The sequence below is a fragment of the Monodelphis domestica genome, chromosome 6 (genome assembly GCF_027887165.1).
Source record: "Monodelphis domestica isolate mMonDom1 chromosome 6, mMonDom1.pri, whole genome shotgun sequence".
NCBI lineage: Eukaryota > Metazoa > Chordata > Mammalia > Didelphimorphia > Didelphidae > Monodelphis > Monodelphis domestica.
In genome coordinates this window covers 292,467,953-292,490,597 of record NC_077232.1, presented here as the reverse complement: position 1 = coordinate 292,490,597, position 22,645 = coordinate 292,467,953, and the positions used below count along the sequence as shown (strand labels likewise).

Here is a 22,645-nt window from a genome sequence, read left to right as displayed (position 1 = left end):
GCTTTCCCAGGTCACACTGCTACTATGGCTGAGGTTAGATTTGAACTCGGGTCTTCCTGACTCTAAGCCACTGCACCACTAAGCTGTCCCAATTGAACAAAATAAGATACCCAGAGGCTGTTTAGTAAGTTAATAAGAAGAAGTTAACTTGGCAACAATGTGGAAAGGACATTCAACAAAAATACAGCATTGATTCAGTTGAGCACATTTTTACTTCTGTAAAGGATAATTTTATAGTTGTGACTTAATATCTAAATTAATTATTGGTCCCCATGGGATATCCCAAATAATAAAATGCCCAAGTCAGCTGGAAATTATGGTGATTTTAATTAATATAGAGAGAAAGAATTAAAGAGGAGAGAGAGAGAGAGAGAGAGAGAGAGAGAGAGAGAGAGAGAGAAAGAGAGAGAGAGAGAGAGAGAGAGAGAGAGAGAGAGAGAGAGAGAGAGAGAGAGGAAAGAGTTAATTAAAACTGCTCTGTCTCAGGCTGAGCCAAGCAGGAGTTAAAGGCCTTGGCCAAGGGGGCCTCCCTTGAGAGCCAAGGGAAAGGGAAGTCAGCCTTATCACTCACCATGTGACCGTCTCAAGGAAGCTATCTGAGGGAGCTCCTCCAGGCTCGAGTTCCAGGATCAAACTGACATCCAGGGGCTGTGTACCAATGGTAGCTTAGCTTGATTTAGGATAGCCCAGGGGTCTGTCAGCTGTTTCTGCACATGTCTATCAAAGGCCATTCTCTTAAATACTTAATCCTTAAGTATGGGTACAGACATTCCTGACCTTGTTAGACTAAGTAGGGTGGAGCAATGTAGAGTTCACAAGACATTCCTGATTCTGTTAGACCAAGTATCTCCATTGTTACAATCAGGAGATTACAACTTTATCTTCCCCTAAAGTACAGTCTGAGTGGGTGGAGTAGTTTTAAAGTTCACATTTCCTGTCTCTGAGGTGACCACACTGGTGTCCCTAGAGTAGGCCCAAGGGAGGTCCGGACTCCTCCAGCTCTGGCTTTTGGTACTTGGGCCAGCAGGAAGCTACATCAGTGGTTATAAGCTTGGTGTCTCCATAATCATTTTAATGCTTTCTAAGGAATAAGTCTAGGCTTTATGGAGTGGATAGGACTCATAACTATATGGCATGGCCTTTGTAGGCATTGTTCTTACCATATAATTTTCTTGTAAATCAACTTTACAAGAATGAGAGAACCTGGATTAGACAACAGTTGGTCTGAAAACAGGTCAGCAGTGCAATGTAGTAATCAATAAGTCAGTCAATCAATAAACATTTATTAAGTGTTAGAAATACAGAGAATAACAAAAACAATCTCTGCCTTCAAGGAGATCATATTCTGAGGAAATAACATGTAAGTAACTAATTACTTACATAATATATGTAGGATGAATTGAAGGTGACTGCATAAAGAAAGTAGAGATGGAGACTGGGTGGAGTGGGAGGAGAGACTCAGAAAGATCTCTTGAAGAAGGAGGAATTTGAGAGATCTTAAAGAAAGTCAAGGAAGACAAAAGGAGGAATAAAAGAGAGGAAGAAATTCAGGCATTGGGAATAGCCAGTGAAGAGGGCTGGTGTCAGGAGATGGGAGGCTATGTGCAAGGGTGGCCAATGTCACTGGGTCATAGAGAACAAATAAATAATAATTTTATTTTTATAAGAAGAAGTATAAGAAGGTAGGAGGAGACCCAGTTATGAAGGCCTTGAAACGTCCAACAGAGGTTTTCATATTTTATATTTGATCTTGGAGTAACAGAGAGCAACTTGAATAGGGAGAAGACATGGTTAGAGCTGTACTTTAAGAAAATCATTTTGGTGGCTGGATGGAAAAAGGTTTGGTGTAGGGAAACACTTAAGGCAGGCAGAATCACAAGCAGCTACTGTAATAATCAAGACATGAGATGATGAGAGGTCAGAATGAGGAGAGTGTGAGTGGAAAAAAAGTATGTGGGTATACATACACAGACACATACACACACACACACACACACACACACACACACACACATGAAAGATGTTATAAGGTAGAAATGACAAAACTTGGCAACAGATTGGACTTGTAGGGTGACTTGAGGACTTGAAGATGCTCCTGAGTCTGGGAAGATATTGGCACTCTTAACAGAAAATAATAGGAAAAAGGGAAAGAATAGGGGGAAAAGTCAATTCGCTTCCTCTTCAGGCAGCCTGACAGCCCCTCACTCTTAGGTGAAAGAAGTTAATAGGGGAAGAGGGAAGAGTTTAAAGGGAAAAATAATTGGTACATTTGGGGACATGTTGACTTTGAGATGCCTACTAGATATCTAGTACAAGATGTCCAAAAGGTAGTTGGTGATATGAGGTCAGGAGAGACATTAGAGCTAATTTTATCTTGAGCTGCAATAAGAGAGCCATGGCTTCCAAGAATAGGGAGACTGTCCCTCTGTATGAACCCTGCTCAGACCGTACCTGAAGTATGGCGTTCAGTTTAGGGAGCTACTATTTAAGAAGGACACTGAGAAGCCAGGGAAATCTAGAGAAGACAACCAGGATGGTAGAGAAGAAATGTGAGCCTGGGTCATATGAAGATCAGTGGAAGGAATGTGGAAAGTCTAATCTCAAGACAAAGTGGCTCAAAGGAAACATAATAGCCATGTTCAAACATTTGAAAGACTGTTCAATGAAAGAAGCATTGGCCTTATTCCATTTGGTCCCAAACAAGTCAGCCAAAACAAGCCAAGAAGTTGCAAAAAAAGTCAAATTTGGATTTGACCTAAGGAAAATCTTCCTAAAAATTAGAACTGGACATAAATGGGCGAACCATTTCAAAGGGCAATGGATTTTCCCTCTGTGGGAAGTCTTCAAACAAAGGCTGAAATTTAATCATTCATTGGGTATAAGTAGAGATTTCTTTCAGGTATAGAATGTGCTTAATTACTACTACGGTACCTTCCATCACTTAAATACGGTACCTTCCATCACTTAAATACAGTACCTTCCATCACTTAAATGATTCTGGTGACAGATTGATGAAGAAGAAAGAAAAATAAATAGATGATTGATTCCTTGAGAACACCAAGGTTTCCAAACATGAGAAATGATGACATCAATGAGCAAGGAAAGAACAAGTCTGGAGAATCAGTCAATAAACTCAATTTAGAACATATGGAGTTTTAGGTACCAGTGTCTTGGCAGAGCTGGGCTTCCTATTCATACAAAGAGGTCACTAGGCTGGTAGCTGGAGTACAGAACCATCTAAAAGATAAAATGATCAATGATATTCCATTTCTAGAATGGTGAAATGATCTTTCTTTTTTCCTTGAGACTAGGTTTCCCTGTCTCACCCTATCTGGAGGTACAGCAGTCACTCAAGACCCTCACCTCATTTTTATTTCATATGAACTTTCACTTGCTCAACCTGGGCCAGTTTACATCTCTTCAGGCAGCTTGATGGCCCCTCACTCTTAAAGGCTCACCATCTTCATGTATATTTAGTGTGGACATCCAATCAGATTTTTGCCTCATTGCAGCTCAGAACTTCTTAGCTTAAGCAATGAACCAACTTGAGCCTCTCCCATTAGCATAAGCATTATCCACTATGCCCCCAGCTGTCTACATTTTTCTTTTTGTTTCTACAAAATGTCTAATTTAGGCTAAATGTCAGGAAAATCTTAATATTTAGAGCCCATCACAAATGGATAAGTTTCTCATCATAAGTCTTCAAGCAAGTACTAGGTGATGATAATTGGTGTGATATTATAGAGATTAAAGATGAAGCTAAAGATGTACTTCCCTAAAAGATAAGCTTCAGGCAGGCAGATGCTTCTGAAATCATTTAATTTTTGAAACAATACTAAAAGATGCATATCTAGAAATATATATTGCTTAAAGATTAAAGCCATAACATGGTTTATTCCAGAACAGAATTTCTCAAACATTTTTTGCCAAAAAGAAAAAGACAATTATTCAATATCCAGGGTGAAGTAGAGATTCAATATATTTCCTGTAACAAATGACAATGCATGGGTTTCAGTATTCTAATATTAATTAGTTTTTTCATTAAATTAGAATTTTTGCTTTTACATAGAAAGAAAAATAGGATAAGAAGTGGGACTTGATGATACCTAAACTACTACTCCAAAAATGAATCATTTTTAAAAATTGACTATTTTCACAACATAACTGTCAACCACTTTGTTTTCTGGGGAAATATGTTCATATCTGTTTTGTGTGATATTGTGGTTCCTGTTTTCTAATGTTTTAAATTCTTTAAGTACTTTTAAATGAATTAAAATCCACCAATTAATATATGGCTAATAATAGTACAAGATGTAATTATGTCTACCTCTATATTTCTTCAGTTAGCACAGAAGTGTATTCTTTTGGGGTAAAAATAAACTGACATGTGCAAAGGAGAAAGAGAGAGAGAATGCCTATCACTGAGTTACAAATTTGGGGAAACTCATTCCCCATGTTTCTAGGCACTGGGATATGTAATGAGTATAGTGAAGAATTGAGCTCAATGAATATAGACCTGGAGTGAAACAGAGATCTCATACTATAGGTATGTCCTGGATTTTAGCATTTCAATGGGATGGAGAAAAAATAGAATGAGGATCATTCTAGAAACAGATATTTGAGGCCATATGTTTGGTGATGACAAAAATGTGCCATTTCAAAATGGAAGCAGAGAGCTGTATGGAAGGCAGGGAAAGATTTTAGTCAATGAAGGTTTTTCGTTAATCGTTATAGCAGGACTCTGGGGTCAATGCTGTTGTCACCAGTCTGGTCTCCCCTTCAAGATAAAGAGCAGCAGTAGATGTATAACACTTGTTTCTGTCATAAGTGTAACAGGTTTCACTGGTATCATCACAATTATTGCTCTGGGTGGCAGTAACAACCTCATTGTTCAGCTCCAGTTCAGTGGGATCACATTTTTTACAGCTAAAAAATAAATACATGCATTAAACACTGGCCATTGAGTGACACCTTCATCATAATCATTTGTTGTTGGTCCTAATTGCATGTGGGAATCCAAATTCCATTGGATCCTACAACTATGAGCAGAAACCAGTGATAAGCAGGAGGCAAACTTCCAGCTTTCTGCATCATCATGATAAAGTATATTCAATTTAGAATTTATTTAATTAAGCAACAAGCATTTATACAGCACCAGCTATGTCACTGTGATAGGCACTTATTTTACATCACTGTTTCGTCTATCTTCACAATACCAAAACAACCAAATGGAAAATTAAAATTCAGTAATCTACTTTCTTTGTTTACAAGCCAGCAGGTAACTAACTTAATTTTTTTCCCCCACTGAATTCACTGAATGGAATAAATTTAAGTCATTCCCAATTACTTTCTAAAAACAACTAGAGAAACTCAAAGCCAAATAAAAAGATACTGGCTATTAAATATTTTGGGTTACGTAGTTTAAAAAATTTGTTTTTATTTTCTTGAGCCTAGGTGTCCTTATCGTCACCCACAGGTATGTTCCCCATCCTGATCTGGATGAAAGTTTTAACCTGCTCCTTTCTGATTTGGATCAGTCTACCTGTCCTTGGACATCCTGGTGGCTTCAGGCTCCCCAGGGCTCATCATGCTGATGCCCAACTCATGGATGCCCAATATGGACATCCAAATAGTTTCAGCTCTAATGCAGCTCAGAATTCTCAAGCTCAAGTGACCCACCAGCCTCAGTCTCCCCAATAAGTAACTGGGATGACAGATATGACAAGAATGCCCACATCTGTGGTCTGATATCAAAATTTTCAGATATTCAGATTAGCATTTTCTTCACTGACAGACCTCTGCAGAAAGGGAGCTATGAAGGATTTACTTAAAGTGGTTTTTTTTTCTTGAATAAAATACACTTGAGGATATTGTAAATGAAACAAGGATAGGGACTACTTTTTTTTTTGTTTGCACTACCTAGACATCATTATTTTTCCCAAAAATGCATTATGAACTTTTTTATCTTGATTTTCTAATCTTTATTTTTCATCAACTTCAATGTATTCATTAATATAAAGGAAAAGTTCTTACAGGTCAGACAGCCGGTATACGAAACGGGTTCTCACAGGAGAAGTGGGATCAGAAATATTCTCTCTGTTCCTCAGTGGCACTCTAAAGAAGAAGGAGGGAAATTGTCCAAAGTCACCATTATTGGAAAAAACGTGTTTTCTGTTCAGCACCTGTTTTGTTCAGATCACTGTAGCACTCTATGGGATAATCTAAAATGATGATAATTAAAGTAATGTGGGTGAATTCATATAATTCATCTACTTTTCTGATCCACCACATGTCCTGGCCTTGCCTGCGATATGGGACATCTGAAGGGGTATCTACAAAAGGATGACCTCATCAAAAGGGGTTTTGAGCTCCAATTTGATCTGGCTAGTAATATGAATACAAGCAGATATTTGGATGAGAACCAAAACTTTCACTGGCTTATGCAGAGTAAAATGCCATGTCTTCTGTTTACAAGAAGTATCAATCTAAAGTTTCAGTTGGCATAACATACAAACCACTGAAAATTCTAGTTTAGATTGAATTAGCCTTGCATGGGCAGAGCAGACCTATTGACAGGATCAAATCAGAACTTTCAGTTGCTTACTAGGCTGTGAGCTGTGACGGGACAAAATACCTTCCCCATTATATCTGGCAAGAGCCCAGTCTTTCAGATCATGAATGCAGAAGTTTTCTGTTCTCCTTTCTCCAGACCCAGAGACCAAATTATCTAATTTTAGGAGATACTATGTAAACAGGGTGTCTTGGGCTAGAATACAAAAAGCTTATCAATGAGAACTGGGAAGATCTGGTATCTAATTCCATTATCCTATTGAAAATGGTCTATTTTATATCTTGTGTGTATATGCATGGGTAAGTGCTAGAATTTATTTTCATTTGATATTGAAGAGATAGGAATGGGAGGTCCCATCTTAGATAATTAAGCTTATTCCCAGCCCTTGCTTCTTTATTATCAATTAAAGACCATGATTATGAAGTTAGCAAGTACCAGGACAGGGATTTAAATATGGATTTCTGACTCTAAGACCAGTCCTCCTTCCAGGATATCATGCTTTCTCCCCTGATCTTCTCACCCTCTTATGTCACGACATCACTACCCCTTGCCAGAAAGTAGAATATAAAAGTAATAATAATAATAACTAGTGTTTACTTATAAGCACTTTATAATTATTCATCTCATTTAATTATTTATTTGTATATCTATATATGTATAAATCATATATACACATATAAATATTAACTGATATACATATATAATTATTAACCAATTTAATTAAAAGAGATGTGTGAAATTACATACATGAGTCGAATATTTCTTTCCACAACCTTCTCTTCTGGATTGTCTTTTGAAGGAACTAGCCTGGAAGTCACTCGGACACATTTACACTTGTTATCAACAAGAATTCTCCCTTCATCTTCATCTTCATCTCCATACTGAGCTAGAAACAGGAAATAGAAAGGAAACCAACAAGAAAAAGGAACAAATCTTATGAACATTTACTGTTGAGTTCATTGAGATTTCCTACTAGTAGAAGAGAAAATTGGTCAAATAATGGATTAACAAGCGTTTATTGAACACCTACTGTATGACAGGCACTGCACTTAGTGCTGGAGACTCTAAAATAAAGAATGAAATTATCCCTGATCAGTTTTGCCTTTCTCCCTCAATTCTTCCCTTCAACCTAGGAAAGGTAGACATGAAATTAAACATTAGGAAAGTCAAGGGTTTTGCTTTGCTTTCGGATTTTTTTGTTGTTTTGTTTTTTGGAGAGTAGGGGGTGGGTAGATAGAGAATACCAGGAATTGTTTTTGGGAAAAGCAATTGAATCATCTATAATAACTGGAATCAGAAATATTTTCCTTAGTTTTGTTTTTTTCTTCTCCACACCCCCCCCCCAGTTTCATTTTGATCATTGCCAGGAAAAAAACTTGTGTCAATGCTAGCTTTAAATTAGTCAACAAAGCAGGAATCTGAGGTAAATGATGGATTTTAACTTTAATCAGTGCCATTAGATCAATAAAAACCCACTCTGCCTTTCCAATCTTTTCTCTCACTACTCTCCAGTTCAAATCCTGTGTTTCAGTAAAGTTGGTCTTTTTAGTCTTCCACATATGCCATAATTGTGCCTATAATCCATCTGTCTGTACCTGTGGAATGCCTCCTCCATCCAAATCCTCTCCATCCTCTGAAGTCCCACTCCTCCATTAAACTATGGAACTATTCTGGGCCATGTTACTCTCTCCCTTCAGTAAACTCTCTTACTATTTGAAGTACCCTTCAGTTGTTTCAGATTTGTTAACTTTGTCTCCCAGGCAAGACTGTAAATTCCTTGGGGAATTCCCTAAATCTTCTTTTCTTCAAGTTAAATACACTCAATTTCTTCAATCTATACTTATATATCATCAATTATTACATTATATTTCTTTACTGATATTTTAATTTCTGTCAATTTATTTCTTCTCAGATCTATTCTTCAATAAAACATTAAGCCTAATTTACATGATGCCCAAACAGCAAGTTGGGGGCAGGGGGGGAGAATAAATCTAATGAATTAATTGGTTTCTTGAAGACAAAACAAAAGGGATCAGTAGATTGATTTCCCCCTACTTTACTCTTTTTTTTTTAATGTGGCACTGAAGAAATGAGTGTCATCAAAATGTCAACAAAATTAATCTAAATGTTCAAGATTTCTTCCTTCACATCATCTATAAATTATTTGTGCTTTATACCAACTGTTCTTACTGTATCACTTAGTAAAACCCATTTCTAAATACTATTAAAGCTAGTTGATATGAATTGATAGTTAGTGGGAGAACTGAACTGGTTGGAGCTCATGAATCAATATATAGTTCTAGAAAACCATCTCCAAATACCTCCGGGTCCTCTAGAATCTTGGGAGGACAAGTTGCCTACTTTGCTCTTGAGACTCAATCTTCCAGGAGAATTAGGGTTGGGAGAGGGAGACCAGAGCTTAGCTGTTGTATTATAACAGTGATGGCAAACCTTTTAGAGGGACAAGTGATGTCCTCAGGCACGCATGAGAGGGCAAAGGGAGCAGCCCAACCCTGAGTACCTCTGGCTTTCTAGTAATGAATTCTGGTGAATTCTGTGCTGGGACAACAGGGTGAGTGCTCACAAGGAGGACTCTGAGGGCCCCCTCTGGCACAGATACCATAGATTCACCACCATGGTATTATATGAACACTGTTGGGCATGGGTATGCATTGATAACTATTTGCTTATTTGGTTCACGGTTCACTGGTTAATATAGTGACATTCAGAAGTTTCACTTGTTTTAATCTAGCTCTTGTCCTTTCCCTGATATGGGAAAGATTTTCAGTTCGAGGATAGCAAAGCCTAAGCTCTAGTAAATTCTACCAAGCAGGAAAGGTTTCCAGGATAGGTCTGGCAACAATCTGTATCTGACCAGCTTAGCTAAATTATCTCTTATCTCTTTAGGTTCAGTGTGTACCTAATATGTACTTCTAGAAATACATGTTGTCTCCCCCATTAGAGGGGCAACTAGGTGCAACAGTGGATAGAGCACCAGTACTAGAGTCATGAAGACTTATCTTTCTGACTTCAAATCTGTTCTCATTTATTAGCTATGTGATCCTGGACAAATCACTTCACCCTTTTTGCCTCAGATTCCTCATCTATAAAATGTATTGAAGAGGAAATGGCAAACTGCAGCAGTATCTTTGCCAAGAAAATCCCAAGTGGAGTCATGAAGAGTCAGATACAATTGAAATGAGTGAATAGCTCCCATTAGAATATAAACTTCTTGAGGGCAGGGACTGTTTTTGCATTTCATTCACTGAGTTTAGCACAGGGCATGGCACACAGTCATAAAGACTAGTTAGTAAGCCACAGAAAGGTTGTTATGGGGAATTATCTACATCTGTGAAATCTTAAAATGTCAAGAGAAGTTGTACCAAGGAATCATTTAGAGGCTGGGAGAATTTGGTTGATTATTTGGAAATTTTGTATATTCATTATTTTAATTATTTTAAAAATCAGAAATCCTAGAACAGTGGCTTTAGGAAAAATGTGTACATTTAATAGATAGATTAGACAGATACAGAAGAGATAGTTACCCTTTTTAAAAATGCATGAAATTGGGGACAACTAGGTGGCTCAGTGTGTTCAAAACTGACTTCAGATTTTTCCTAGCTATGTGACCCCTGCCTGGTGAATAACTTAACCCCCATTGCCTAGTCATTAACACTCCTTCTGCTGTAGAACCAATACATCATATTGATTCTAAGACAGAAGGTATGGGTTTGTTTGTTTTTTGCAGTTTTTGAATTAGGTAATTTAGTCAATTTAGAACATTATTCCTTGGTTACAAGAATCACATTATTTCCCTCCCTCCTCTCCCCCCACCCTTCCCACAGCTGACAAGCAATTTCATTGGGTATTACTTGTGTCCTTGATCAGAACCTATTTCCATGTTGATGTTTGTATTAGGATGTTCATTTAGAGTCTCCATCCCCAACCATATCCCCTCGACCCATGAAGTCAAGCAGTTGTTTTTCTTCTGTGTTTCTGCTCCCACAGTGTTTCCTCTGAATGGGGAGAAGGTAAGGGTTTTTTAAAATGCATGAAGTTTTTCTGTTATACAGTAACAAGCCTTTTTATACCATCTGAGTATGCTCTTTCCTCAGTGTAACTAATTGGCTAATTTGGAAGAAGTATTTTTTATAAATGTATTCTAATTCTGAAAAAAAATCCTTCTATCCTACCACTATTAAGAGAAAGGGTTAAGCATATCAATTTTAGATGTGAAGATTAAACAGTAAAATAAATACTGTGTATGAGAATGAGGGTACAGCCCTATTTCAAAGGACCAGGAGAAGAGGGAGGAACAGAAAGAGAGAGAAGATCAGGAGAAGGAAAAATATTGTGTCTGTTGATGAATCATTTTTTTTAATAAACCCTTACCTTCTGTCTTGGAATAAATACTTTGTATTGGCTCCAAGGTAGAAGAGTGGTAAGGGCTAGGCAATGAGGGTTAAGTGACTTGCCCAGGGTCACACAGCTGGGAAGTGTCTGAGGTCAGATTTGAACCTAGGACCTCCCATCTCTAGGACTGGCTCTCAATACACTGAGTTACCCAGCTGCCCCCTGCTGAATCATTTTTTATGATAATGCTCCTTGGAGACATTGAGAGTGACATAAAAAGCAACTGTTATTTGTATTAATCTAGTTCTCAAATTTCTAAATAAAGCATTATACTATATTATGATAACAATATTTACAATACATTAATTTTTTAAAACATTAAATCTTCTGGCAAAATACTATGTGGTATAATTGTTATAATAATAATATGTATCATTCATATAGCTCCTTAAAATATTCAAAGCATTTTATACATATTATCTTACCTGATCCAACAATCATCTTGGAAAGTAAGTCCTATTATTTATCCCATTTTTATAGGTGAGAAAATGAAAGCTGAGAGGGGGCAAGTGACTTGCCCAAGATCATACAGGTAGGAAGTATCTGAGCAGGAATTCAAATTCAGGTCTTCTTGACTTCAAGTGAAGACGTTTTATGAAACCAATTAAAAATAATTATATATAAAAAATAAAAGACCTGAAGAGGCAGGTTGGCATGACAGTTAGAAGAGAAGTCTTGATGTGAGGAAGATCTGAGTTTGAGGTCTCCTCCTCTACACAGTCTGGTTCTGCGACTAGTAATTTAGCCCAAACAAAATGAACTGACACATTTTATCAGAAAAGGGAGTTTCCACAGTAGAAGTTCCACACAGATAAAATCATGGGTCCTGACCCCAACTTTCCTAAAATATATTTTTAAGATGTTATTTCTTATTGCTTTTTTCTCTTAAATGTTTTAAAACATTTGTTTATCTAACTCCTGTCAGTACAGACAGCTATTTTTAAAATTCATTAATTAGAAAATGCTATTTGTTATTCCATTATAACAAGAAGAGTCGTGTTTGCTTCAGTGCAACTCTTAAAGGCAAATGTCATCTGAAGACACTATCAGTGGCAAGAAATTTAAGAGAACTCCAATTCACAAAAAGTTTGGGAAATTTAAGTAACTGGCAATTACTGTTGTCATGAACCAAAGAGATTTCAATTCCAACAAATAATCAGTTAGCAACAGATACATTAACTTAACCTTAATAAACTTGCTTTTTTAAAAAACTGTCATTTTTAACACTAGCCAGGAGATAATCATCTTACATTTTTATGTTTGAAATTTTTATTTAAAATCTCTGATTTGTTACAATATAGGATTGTGCTAAATAGTGTCAAATTTTTGATAACTGGGTCATTTAGAATTTAGAATTTAAAGCTGAAAGAAGTATTCTAGGCTATCTGGTCTAATTGCTCTAATTATTAGATGAGTAAGATACAATGACTTCTCAAAATTCGTTCCAACTACAAATCCAAAGAAACACATGAAATTATAATCATCTTTCTAATCTGTTTCTTTCACAAAATAATACAATAATAGAATCAGTATTCTGAAGAATTTAATCAGGGGCAGCTAGGTAACAAAGTGGATAAAAAGCCAGGCCTGGAGAGGGAGGACCTGGGTTCTAATCTGATCTTAGATACTTCCTAGCTGGGTGGCCCTGGGCAAGACTAGCCTTGGAACTAATACTTGTATCAATTCTAAGACAAGATTGTTGTTTTTTTTAATAAAGAAAGAATTTAATCATATGCTGGTAATATTAGTTTTACCTAATATATTTCCTTTCCACTGTTGGAAAAATTATTTAATACAAAAAAAGAATAGTTGTTATTTTTTTTTAAATCTCTACACCCCTTGACTTAAAGTATGACTTTTCTATACCTCCTATTTAATATCAATTAGTCAATAAACATTTATTAAGCACCATTATGGATCAGGCATTTTGCTAAGTGATAAAGACACAAAGAAAAGTAAAAAACAATCTCTGCTCTCAAGGACCATACATCCTAATACAAAAGCAAATAAATTTTAGAGGAAAATAAACCTATAGAGATAAGAAACAAATATTGTCTTAATTTTCCAGAAAATCTATTTAGAAAATCTATACATGTTACTATCTACTTCTAAGAAACCATATAAGAGACTCCAGTATAAAAGGAGGGGAAATCCTGTAGAGTTACCTAGAATCAAAGTTTGGTTACATTAATATTCTCCAAGTTGCACTGGACAAGTCAATGCACGAAGAGGATTAACGGAATCATATGTGTATATGTACACATATATACATGTTAGGCATATGTATAAACATATGTATGTATATTTGCTATAAGAATCATGTCATATAAAGCATTAGCAGTTTAGAAATATGGAGCTATCTTGGTAGCCAACAAAGACCCCCAGAAGTATCTACCTGTCACGAGAATGGTTCCACAAAGCCCAGCCAGAAGCCCACAGAAGAGCAAAGATCTCTTCATCTTGTCTCCTTTGTCTTGAAAGCCTTGAGATTACAGTTCAGTTGGAGGACGTCAAAGCTATAAGGGATATACAAATAATAGAGCGTCTGGTTTCCTAAAATAACAACCCAAACCAAAAACAGGAGCGAATGATTACTGAAACTCAAGTGCTGCTCTGGAAAAATACTTTGATGTTACACTAAAAGTAACTCCTCTCACAATAGTCCCAAGAGGATACCGTTGACTATAATAACTTCTTAGACATCTATTATATGTGACTACAGAAACACAACTAGGAAGAACCCCAAGTAAGAAGAAAGGTTGAACTCAGAATGTCAAGGTCAGGGTTCTAAATTTTGGAACTCTTAACCGATACATCAAAATACATTTGGAGGGAGGGGAGAAGCTTCTCCAGCATATGAAAATGTTCATGTTTGATGATATTTGTCAAATTTTGAGATTAAAAAATAGGGAGTTTTTTTTTTAATTTGAAATAATTCATTTGTTACATTAGGAACCAAGGATGATGAGAAAGGAAATATGTTATTATATGGATTATAAAAGAGAAATCCTTCACTCAAGAGCTCTTCTTATTCTTCAGTGAATCCCAGAAATAATCTTGAGCTGCTTAAGCTTTGTTAGCAAATCTCATGGCCTGCCTGGTCCTATTAAGCGACAAACAAAACTAAGCAACAGGAACTCCACTCTCGGGAGGGACATCCAACAAAATTTAGAGAAAGTTCATAGCATGATCAATTTTTCAGTCACAGCAATCCAAAAAGACATTCTATTAAGGATTGATAGAGCACTAGCTGTGCTTAAACTAATCTAATCTGTATTTTAAAACAATCATGATATAATGGTTACCTAGGCAATGGGCAGGTATTTGGCAAAATGGATAAAATGTGGCACCTGGAAATCAGGAAGACTCATCAATACTAAGTTCAAATACTAATTATGTGATCCTTGGCAAGTCACTTAACCCTTTTTGCCTCAGTTTCCTCCTCTGAAAAATGAGCTGAAGGAAGAAATGGCAAACTGCTCCAGTTATCTCTGCCAAGAAAACCCCAAATAGGGTCACAAAGAGTTGGACATAGCTAAGAAATAACTGAATAACAACAATAGAGATGACAGGGATTCACTGGAGTTGATTGCACAGAGGAGAAATATGGGGTAATGCCCCCCGGAAATCTCCTGCACTTGTGATGGTCTTTATGTTCCATATCCTCACCCTCTTATGTGAGAAGTTGTAAGTAATGGTCTTTCTATATAGTGAGTTGGCACCCAGGAGAATAGTTCTACATGTTTATGCAAAGATGAACATGGAGGCACTAGGGTTCAGCACCTGTTTAAGTGTGGAAATACTTTCTTCCCTTAGAAATATAGTAATAATTGGAGCAGGTCCATCCTTGGGTTGAACAAAGAAGGTACCACAGTTATGGTGCCCCAGCCACATTGTGGCGATTACTGAAATGACATATTATTGCCCAGGAGGAAATCATCTGTCATGAAGGTACATCCACATCGAAAAAGCATTTACTACCATTATTTAGCATTATCTACCAGGCATAGATCTGCGTACCAGGTTCTCTCAAACAAAAGCAAAATTCAGTGTGTGCCCTCAAGGAGTAAACATTCTCCTAGGGGGATGTACAACATGAAAACAGAAGGTTACATGTACCAAGAGGGAAGCTTAGAGAATGAGTGAGCTTGTGCTCATTGAGGGGCACTTTTATCAATTACAGGCTGAGATAACCCCTGAGCCTCGGACACTGGGAACCAAGAAGGTTGGTACTGTGGGGCCTCCAAGCAAGAAGCCTGTATACATGTGCACCTATCTCTTTAGGAACCCTTTAGATGGCTCTCGAGGACTTCATAACCTTTTTCTGTATCATAGATCCCTTTGTCAGTCTGGTGAAGTCAATCCACCCCTTCTCAGAATCATGTTTTAAATTAAACACATAGGATTAAAAAATACCTGGGATCACAACAGAATCCAATCATGTTAAAATTTGCTTATCAAAATATTTTTTAAAAAGAAGATAAGTTCATGGATCCCAGACTAAGAACCCTTACTTCAGGCAAAAATTCACATCCTGAAATCTAATTTGGATCTTTAGATCACAGATTTAGAGCCGGAAGGGATCTTAGAAGATCAAGTCCAATTTTACAGAGAAGGAAATTAAAGCAGAGATGGTTTTTAATTAGATTGATTAGAAGACTCCTCAAATAAATCAGAGTCCACCCCAGCCTTGCCCTCCCCAGGCATGCCCTTACATTTGTCATCTACATAGACAATATTTCTTTTTCTAGATCCTGGTTTCCTTCAAGGCTCAGCTTGGGTGCCATTGCCTGTTGGAAACTTACCCAGAATCTCCTTAAGTACTCTTACCCTCCTACTCAAATTGCTAGGTGTTTATCTGCATATAAACATATACACACACACACACACATGAATAGCTGTACGCTAGAAATATACTTGTCCAAAGAATTTCTCAGAAGGTGGATGAAGAAAGTGCTTAAAGAAAGAATCATCACCAACACTAGACCACGTCTTCTGAATAAGACACCATGGAGTGGAGATTCGCTTACCCTGACCTCCTTAGCTACTACTTCTTTAGCCACTACTTCCCACCAAAGTCCATCACCAATACATATATGGGGAAACGTTTTTTAATTCGAAGCAGCTGAATTAGGAATGAGCTTCTGCAACATAACCTTATTGAAAACTGGCATGATGGTCATCATAAATAGTTGGAAATTGAAGGTATTGTCTGAGCAACTGTTCTGTGTATTAAATAACAGTTTTTGAAAACAGCTGCAGGTGTGAGTTTATTTAAGGGCAGACCACAACACAGGTGCTGCTCTCCTTATAAATATTTAACCACAAAGTGAAACTTTGAAAAGTCTATTTGGAAAATAGATGGGGGAAAAGGCAATTTTGAGGATGATGAGACAGGCTAATCTTTGTGTTTCTATTTTCAATTAATATAACATATATGTTATAAATGTTGCTCAGGTGCCCAGGTTAGCCCGCAAGTCTATGAAAGGCATGTGTATAGCCAAAGCTATCATTCAAGCTGCTCCCCCTCCTAACTTCCTTAGCTCAGTCAGTCGTACTACCATTCTCCAAGTCACAGAGACTAAAAATGTCAGTGGTCTTTGATTCTTTCTTCAACTTAAACAATTACTCCTCTCAGAAGTATCTATGCTTTGAAAGTTGAGATGACCTTCCATTTTCTCTGCACATACCATGTTTATAAACGGTTGTTATCCTACTGTCTCCTCCATTTAAATGGGCAATCCTCAAGAGTACAGACTGTCTTTTGCCTTTCCTTGTATCCTCCAGTACTTGGCATTTAATAAATGTGCATAGATGTGTTGATTTGATGTATTAGGATCTTGATGACAGTAATTACAGAATTCAAGTGACCTTCCTTCTGCCCCAGGTGACTCCTGGGGAAGACTCCAAAAAGCAGCCTACACTCCAGATCCTATACTATACAGCCTAAACTAAACATCCACACCTAGCACTCTGACTTCAAAGTGACCACATCCTCCCATCACCCTGGAGAATTAGAGGAAATGAAGAGGAGTTAGATGAAAACACTCCAGTGCAGATCTGCACTGCACCCCTGTGTAAAAGGGTACAGAGAATGATCACTTCTTCATTATTTGTGCTGCTTCCCATGCTGATTAAATGCTTTTGCCATGGAATTCCTGTGTCCTGGATATGTCTAGCAATAAAGTGAACCCCAGGATGGAGGCTTAGTTCATTACTTGAATAGTCAGCCATGATGAACCCGAAAGTAGTTGTATTATATAACAGCATGGTACAGTAGACAAATTATTGGATTTGTGTTTAAAGGCAACCTGTGATATTTACCAGGTGTATGGCTGTCAATAAATCATTTAATTTCTCAGGTCTCATGGTTTCCCTATGTAAAAAGTTGTTAATACCTATAGTACCTGCCTCATGGAGTTGTGAGAATAAAATGAAATTATGTTTATGAAATACTTCACAAACGTCAATATGTTGTATCAGCTATTATTTTTACTTTGCATTTCCTGACATACTTAAATGAGTATGTAATTATCCAGATCTCATCCATTTCTTAAAAATCTTCCAAAGAAAATGTACACAGAATACAGAAGACCTCTCTGTGGTTCTTTTACTATTTCAAGGGAACCATTTTAGCATTCACAATGTTCCCTTATTGTTGCTATATTGAAATAATGGATAAGCAGAGGCTGCTAGGTAGCACTGTGGATAGAAGGCCAGACCTGGGCTCAGGAAGACCCACGTTCAAATTTGACATTACACATTTACTAGCTATATTACCATGGACTAAGCTACTGATCTCTGTCTTAGTTTTTTCATCTGAAAAACAGGGATCATAACACCTTCCTCCCAGGATTATCATGAGGGTCAATTGAGAAAATCATTGTAAAGCACTTAGCATAGTGTCTGACACAGTAACCTTTACAGAAAAGTTGGCTATTAAGATTATTATCATATCATAGCATATGACAGTGATGGCAAACCTATGACACGGGTGCCAAAAAGGGCACACAGAGCCTTCTCTGTGGGCACACCTGCTGTCACCCACCAGAGTTCATTTCTAGAGAACCAGAGAGACTGGGACAGAGCTGTTCTCCTCCCCCTCTTCATGCACCTGAAGTCATTCCTCCCTTCCCCCACCCCTATGCCCAGCAGCCACCTCCCTCCCCTGTCTGGAGTAAGAGGGGAGAGGGGGAGTCTCACATGCTGCATCAAAGTGTGGCACAGAAGGCAACCTGTTGAGTCTGTAGGGTTGGAAAGGAGCCAGGTTTGAGGGGAGCAGAGCTCATAGTGCAGCACATAGCTAGAGGGGAGCAGAGCATTCATCTTCTGCCTAGCAGTCAATGGGAGAGTTTTTTCCTTCCCCTGTCTGGGGTAAGGTGGAGGCCAAGGCAAGGGCAGGGGACAAGGGGGGTATGGTACTTGGGGGTGGATACTCAGTCTTGGGGGGCAGCATGGCTCTTGGTCTGGGGGTGGGCAGAGCCCAATATTCCATCTCTAAAAGGTTCACCATCACTGTCATATCATATTACAAGTGTATGATTTTTCTCTAATTAGATTTAATTGCATTATAACACAAGTATGATAATATGTCCTGTAAACTTTTTTTTTAAACCCTTACCTTCCTTCTTGGAATCAATACTGTGTATTGGTTCCAAGGCAGAAGAGTGGTAAGAGCTAGGCAATGGGGGTCAAGTGACTTGCCCAGAGTCACACAGCGTCTGAGGCCAGATTTGAACCTAGGACCTCCCATCTCTAGGCCTGGCTCTCAATCCACTGAGCTATCCAGCTGCCCCCATCCCCACCGTAAACATTTTGACAGGGAACTGAAGCATCAGACTCTTCATGGATCCATCTTGGTAAGTTGTATGACAGCAGTAGTCAGTCAGTCAATAAATATTATTAAGTGCCTACTATATTCCAAGCACAATGCAAACTGGGGACACAAAGAAAGGCAAAAGATGGTCCTAATACTTGAGGGCCCTCAAGGAACTCACAGTCTAACTAATGGAAGAGACAACTTCCATACTATATACAAACCAGCCATGGACAGGAAAAATAAAAAATAATCAACAGAAGGAAGATATCTATCAATGGGCATTTATGATGCACCTGCTTTGGACCAGGCCCTATGCTGAGCACCAGGAGTGTAAATACAAAGAAGTTAACAATTCCTACTCCCAAAGAGTTTGTAAAGGTGTGAAGGGGCAGACACTAGCCCGTGAGAACCCTGCCCTCATGAGCATGTTGAACATGCACAGCTGGATGCATGCCCCACATGCACTTTGGGGCATTCCAAATATGACAATTTCTGGTCCATTTAACCACATCATAAAGAGAAGCTTTTCAATTGGCTTCTGACCAGAATACAAGAGACCCAAATGATTAGACCAAGAACTATTTTTCTGTCTGGCTTCATTCCAATAAGGAAACAATAATGACTTCTGTGCAAAACACAGAGAGCCCCAATCCGGGGTCCTCTTTTTAGTCAATATCCCCTATACATTCATTGCTCCTATTCTTACCTTTCCCTTGTGGCCAGGCCTTCCAAAGTAGTAATTTCACTACCGATTGACTCCTTATGCTAATATGCTAGTAGAAAAAGGCAAAAGACAAGAGATATATCCTCCCTCCCCTCTGGTTCATAGGACACATGTATACATTAACATAAAGTCTTTCCAGAGATAACAAATAGTCATTGGCTCTTCTATCATATTAAATTACTTCAGTACTTCAGAAATCAATTGTTCCATGGGTGCAAATTAATAAAATAATGAACATGTATTAATTGCTTCTAATAGGGTGGGTTTAATATCTCTCTATCACCAATTGATGAGATTAGTAGTATACATATATATTATTATATATCTTCAAAAAGTTATACTCTAAAAATTTTTGCCACTCCCCCCAAAATTTACTCCTGTCTCTTAAGCAGTTTTAGGACCAGCTGTCATAATGGTAGCCTTTAGGTTTGATTCAGTTGCCTCACCTTTAATATAAACCAGGAAAGAATGATCATAGAAAATATATTAAGAAAACATGCAAATGCTTTTGTAATTATTGCAATTAGAGAAGGAAGATGGTTTAATGATTTGACTATAGTCATGCAATTGATTTTTGTAAGTAAACTATTTGTCTTATGCTAAGAAATGAGCTATGCTGATTTCTTTGTTGAAAATTACTTAATTTTCTCTTGAATGATCTTCCAAGAATTTCTCTCCATCAGCTCCGATATTAAATAACTATGGCTGCTTCCTAATTATTTCTCTGCAAACTATTTGCAACAGCAGTGAATTAATAGCTAGCATTTAAAATTTACAAAAAGATCTCCTTTGAAACCCCATACACAGGTTTATTTGTTTTTCAAAGAAACAATCAACAATGGTGTTCTGATCTCATGTTTTTAAGACTGATCACAGCGAACTCAATGAATTTAATTTATTAAGCACTAATATATTTATGAGCACTATTAAATACTTATACTGGCATGTTTAATGTTTTACATGGTATAGAACAAGATAAGATTCAATTGCTTGTTGGCTCCAGTGAGGGGAGAGGGGGAGACATAAATAGTGACCTTTTTTTTTTAAACCCTTACCTTCTGTCTTGGAGCCAATACTATGTATATGTATATGTATAGGCAATGAGGGTTAAGTGACTTGCCCAGGGTCACACAGCTGGGAAGTATCTGAGGCCAGATTTGAACCTAGGACCCCCCATCTCTAGGCCTGGCTCTCAATCCACTAAGCCACCCAGCTGCCCCCAATAGTGACCATTTTAAAAAATGATAAGATTCAAATATCACTCTTATTTAGAAAATGACTATAATGTACTTTTGAATTAGCCAGTGGTTTGGGAAAGGAGTCAGTGCTATAATTTTACCACAGGTAAAATTCTTACTCCCTTTAAAGCAAAGACTATGAAACTGGACCATTATCAGTTAATAGCTTCAAGAGTTTTCCCTATTTTTCCCATATTTCAACAGAAGCATTTATTTTGCTTGCTTGCTCAAACATTTAAAATACTTACTGATTTGTGAATCACTTTTGCCATGTTTTTTAAGACTGTCCCTTTGTTTGCAACAAGAAACTTGGAAGTGGAAGTAGTCTCAAGGTGGTTTCTAGTTTAAAATCCAACAGATGTTAATAACTATACCTCATCTCTTCCTCTTTCTTTCTTGCATCTAAAAATAATACAGGGAGTTTCTGTGACTATAAAAAAAATTCACCTAAGTCAATTGCTGTCTATTATTAATCCTAAAAACAAAGTCGGTTACTAGTCTTAGCATCAAGGATAAAATAACAGACAGAGGGAAGAAAATGAGTAAAAAATAAGAAAAAATTAAAAACCATCCCTTTCCCATTTTCAAAATCTCTTATAACCTGCTATATTTTTTACAAACATCACCAAAGAGGCAAATAAAATCCCCAGAGACTCAGGTTCTAGGGGTAGAGGAAGAAACAAACAAACAAACCAAAAAAAAAACAAAGCCCATGTGGTGCAATTCCTCCCCTCTCTTCCTTTTTTGTCCTTAGCTTTGGGTTTATTAAAATTGTAATAAAATGATAATCTGTGGAACTATATTTCTGGTTGTAATAAATTATATACTCTGGCAGACTAGAGAGCTGCTAAGGGAAACCTTCAGGATGCCTGGTTGTAAATGGAGATAGATGAGAGATGATAGATGCTACTAGAGAGGTACTCTGGGGTATGATGGGGTTGCCTATTGATCCCTATTAATGGCTAATATATCAGATTATTTCCTGCCCTCCACCCTTACCTCCCAGTTTTCCACCCAAAGCCCTCCTGCCACCCTTTCCCCTCCCCCAGTCTTAGTCAGTCACCTTTCTATATAACTCAAAGGTGAACTGTGAGATTTAGAGATGATACTCTTGTTCTCTTTCTCAGGTAAGGAGGTTTATTGGGAAAGATAGGACAGGATGGAAATTGAAGGTGAGAGGGATAGGGGTGTCCCTAGTCTACAAGGAGAATTAGGAGGGTTTGGGAAATGTCAGTACAGTCACAGCTGTGACTCAGGGACAATCAGAGAATTTGGAGGACAATTATTTTTCTTCTTTTCTTCTTTCTTTAGTCAGATAATCTCTGCTTGAGTAACTCAAGTCCAGACTCTGTCAAAAGCCACAAAGGTCTCTCTCTCTCTGCCTAAGTCAGGAAAAGCCAGTCTCTCCCCTTCAGTCAGGAAACCCAAAGAGACAAATCTCCTCAGTTCATCTCCCCTGGCCAGGCTCTAACTGACTCTCCTGAGAACATTCTGTTTGGAATCTTCACCTTGATTGACAGATCAAGCCCTTTACTTTGTTTCTTTCATGCTTATCTTGTCTTGTAAGTCCTCTCTTTCTTCATGCCTCTTTCACAAAATATCAGAAAGATTAGAGATAGAGATAGAGAGTCATATGTGGACCTTCATCTCCAGACAACCTATCTATCTAGATAGATCTACACACATATATCTTCACTAGCTATCCATATCTACACTAGTAGGTTGTTTAAAGAAAGGTTCACATTAAAATATCTCTTAGTTCTTATTTCTTCTTGTTTTTCTTAGTCTAGGAAACACACCCAGGCAGGAGCTGCCAGGAGACAGACTCTCTCATAACCACGTTTCTATTTTCCAGTCTCATCCAAAGTGCTGGATAAAAT

At 37.6% G+C, this 22,645-nt stretch overlaps 1 protein-coding gene across 5 annotated transcripts in view; it reads right to left on the bottom strand.

The window, feature by feature from the left end:
* Window positions 1-3,874: 3,874 nt before the first annotated feature.
* JCHAIN (joining chain of multimeric IgA and IgM) overlaps window positions 3,875-22,645 on the bottom strand; it is a 33,496-nt gene continuing 14,725 nt past the window's right edge. For 2 of the 5 annotated variants that reach the window (XM_056803380.1, XM_016422947.2), the window contains exons 2-6: window positions 21,014-21,167; window positions 13,380-13,500; window positions 7,319-7,457; window positions 6,034-6,114; window positions 3,875-4,926 (exon numbers count right to left, since the gene is read on the bottom strand). In XM_056803380.1, the coding sequence (XP_056659358.1) occupies window positions 4,722-4,926; window positions 6,034-6,114; window positions 7,319-7,457; window positions 13,380-13,443 (489 nt within the window). In that variant the 5' untranslated portion in view covers window positions 13,444-13,500; window positions 21,014-21,167 and the 3' untranslated portion in view covers window positions 3,875-4,721. The remainder of the gene's footprint in view (window positions 4,927-6,033; window positions 6,115-7,318; window positions 7,458-13,379; window positions 13,501-21,013; window positions 21,168-22,645) is intronic. The other 3 variants (XM_056803379.1, XM_007495650.3, XM_056803381.1) reach the window with 2 other exon arrangements.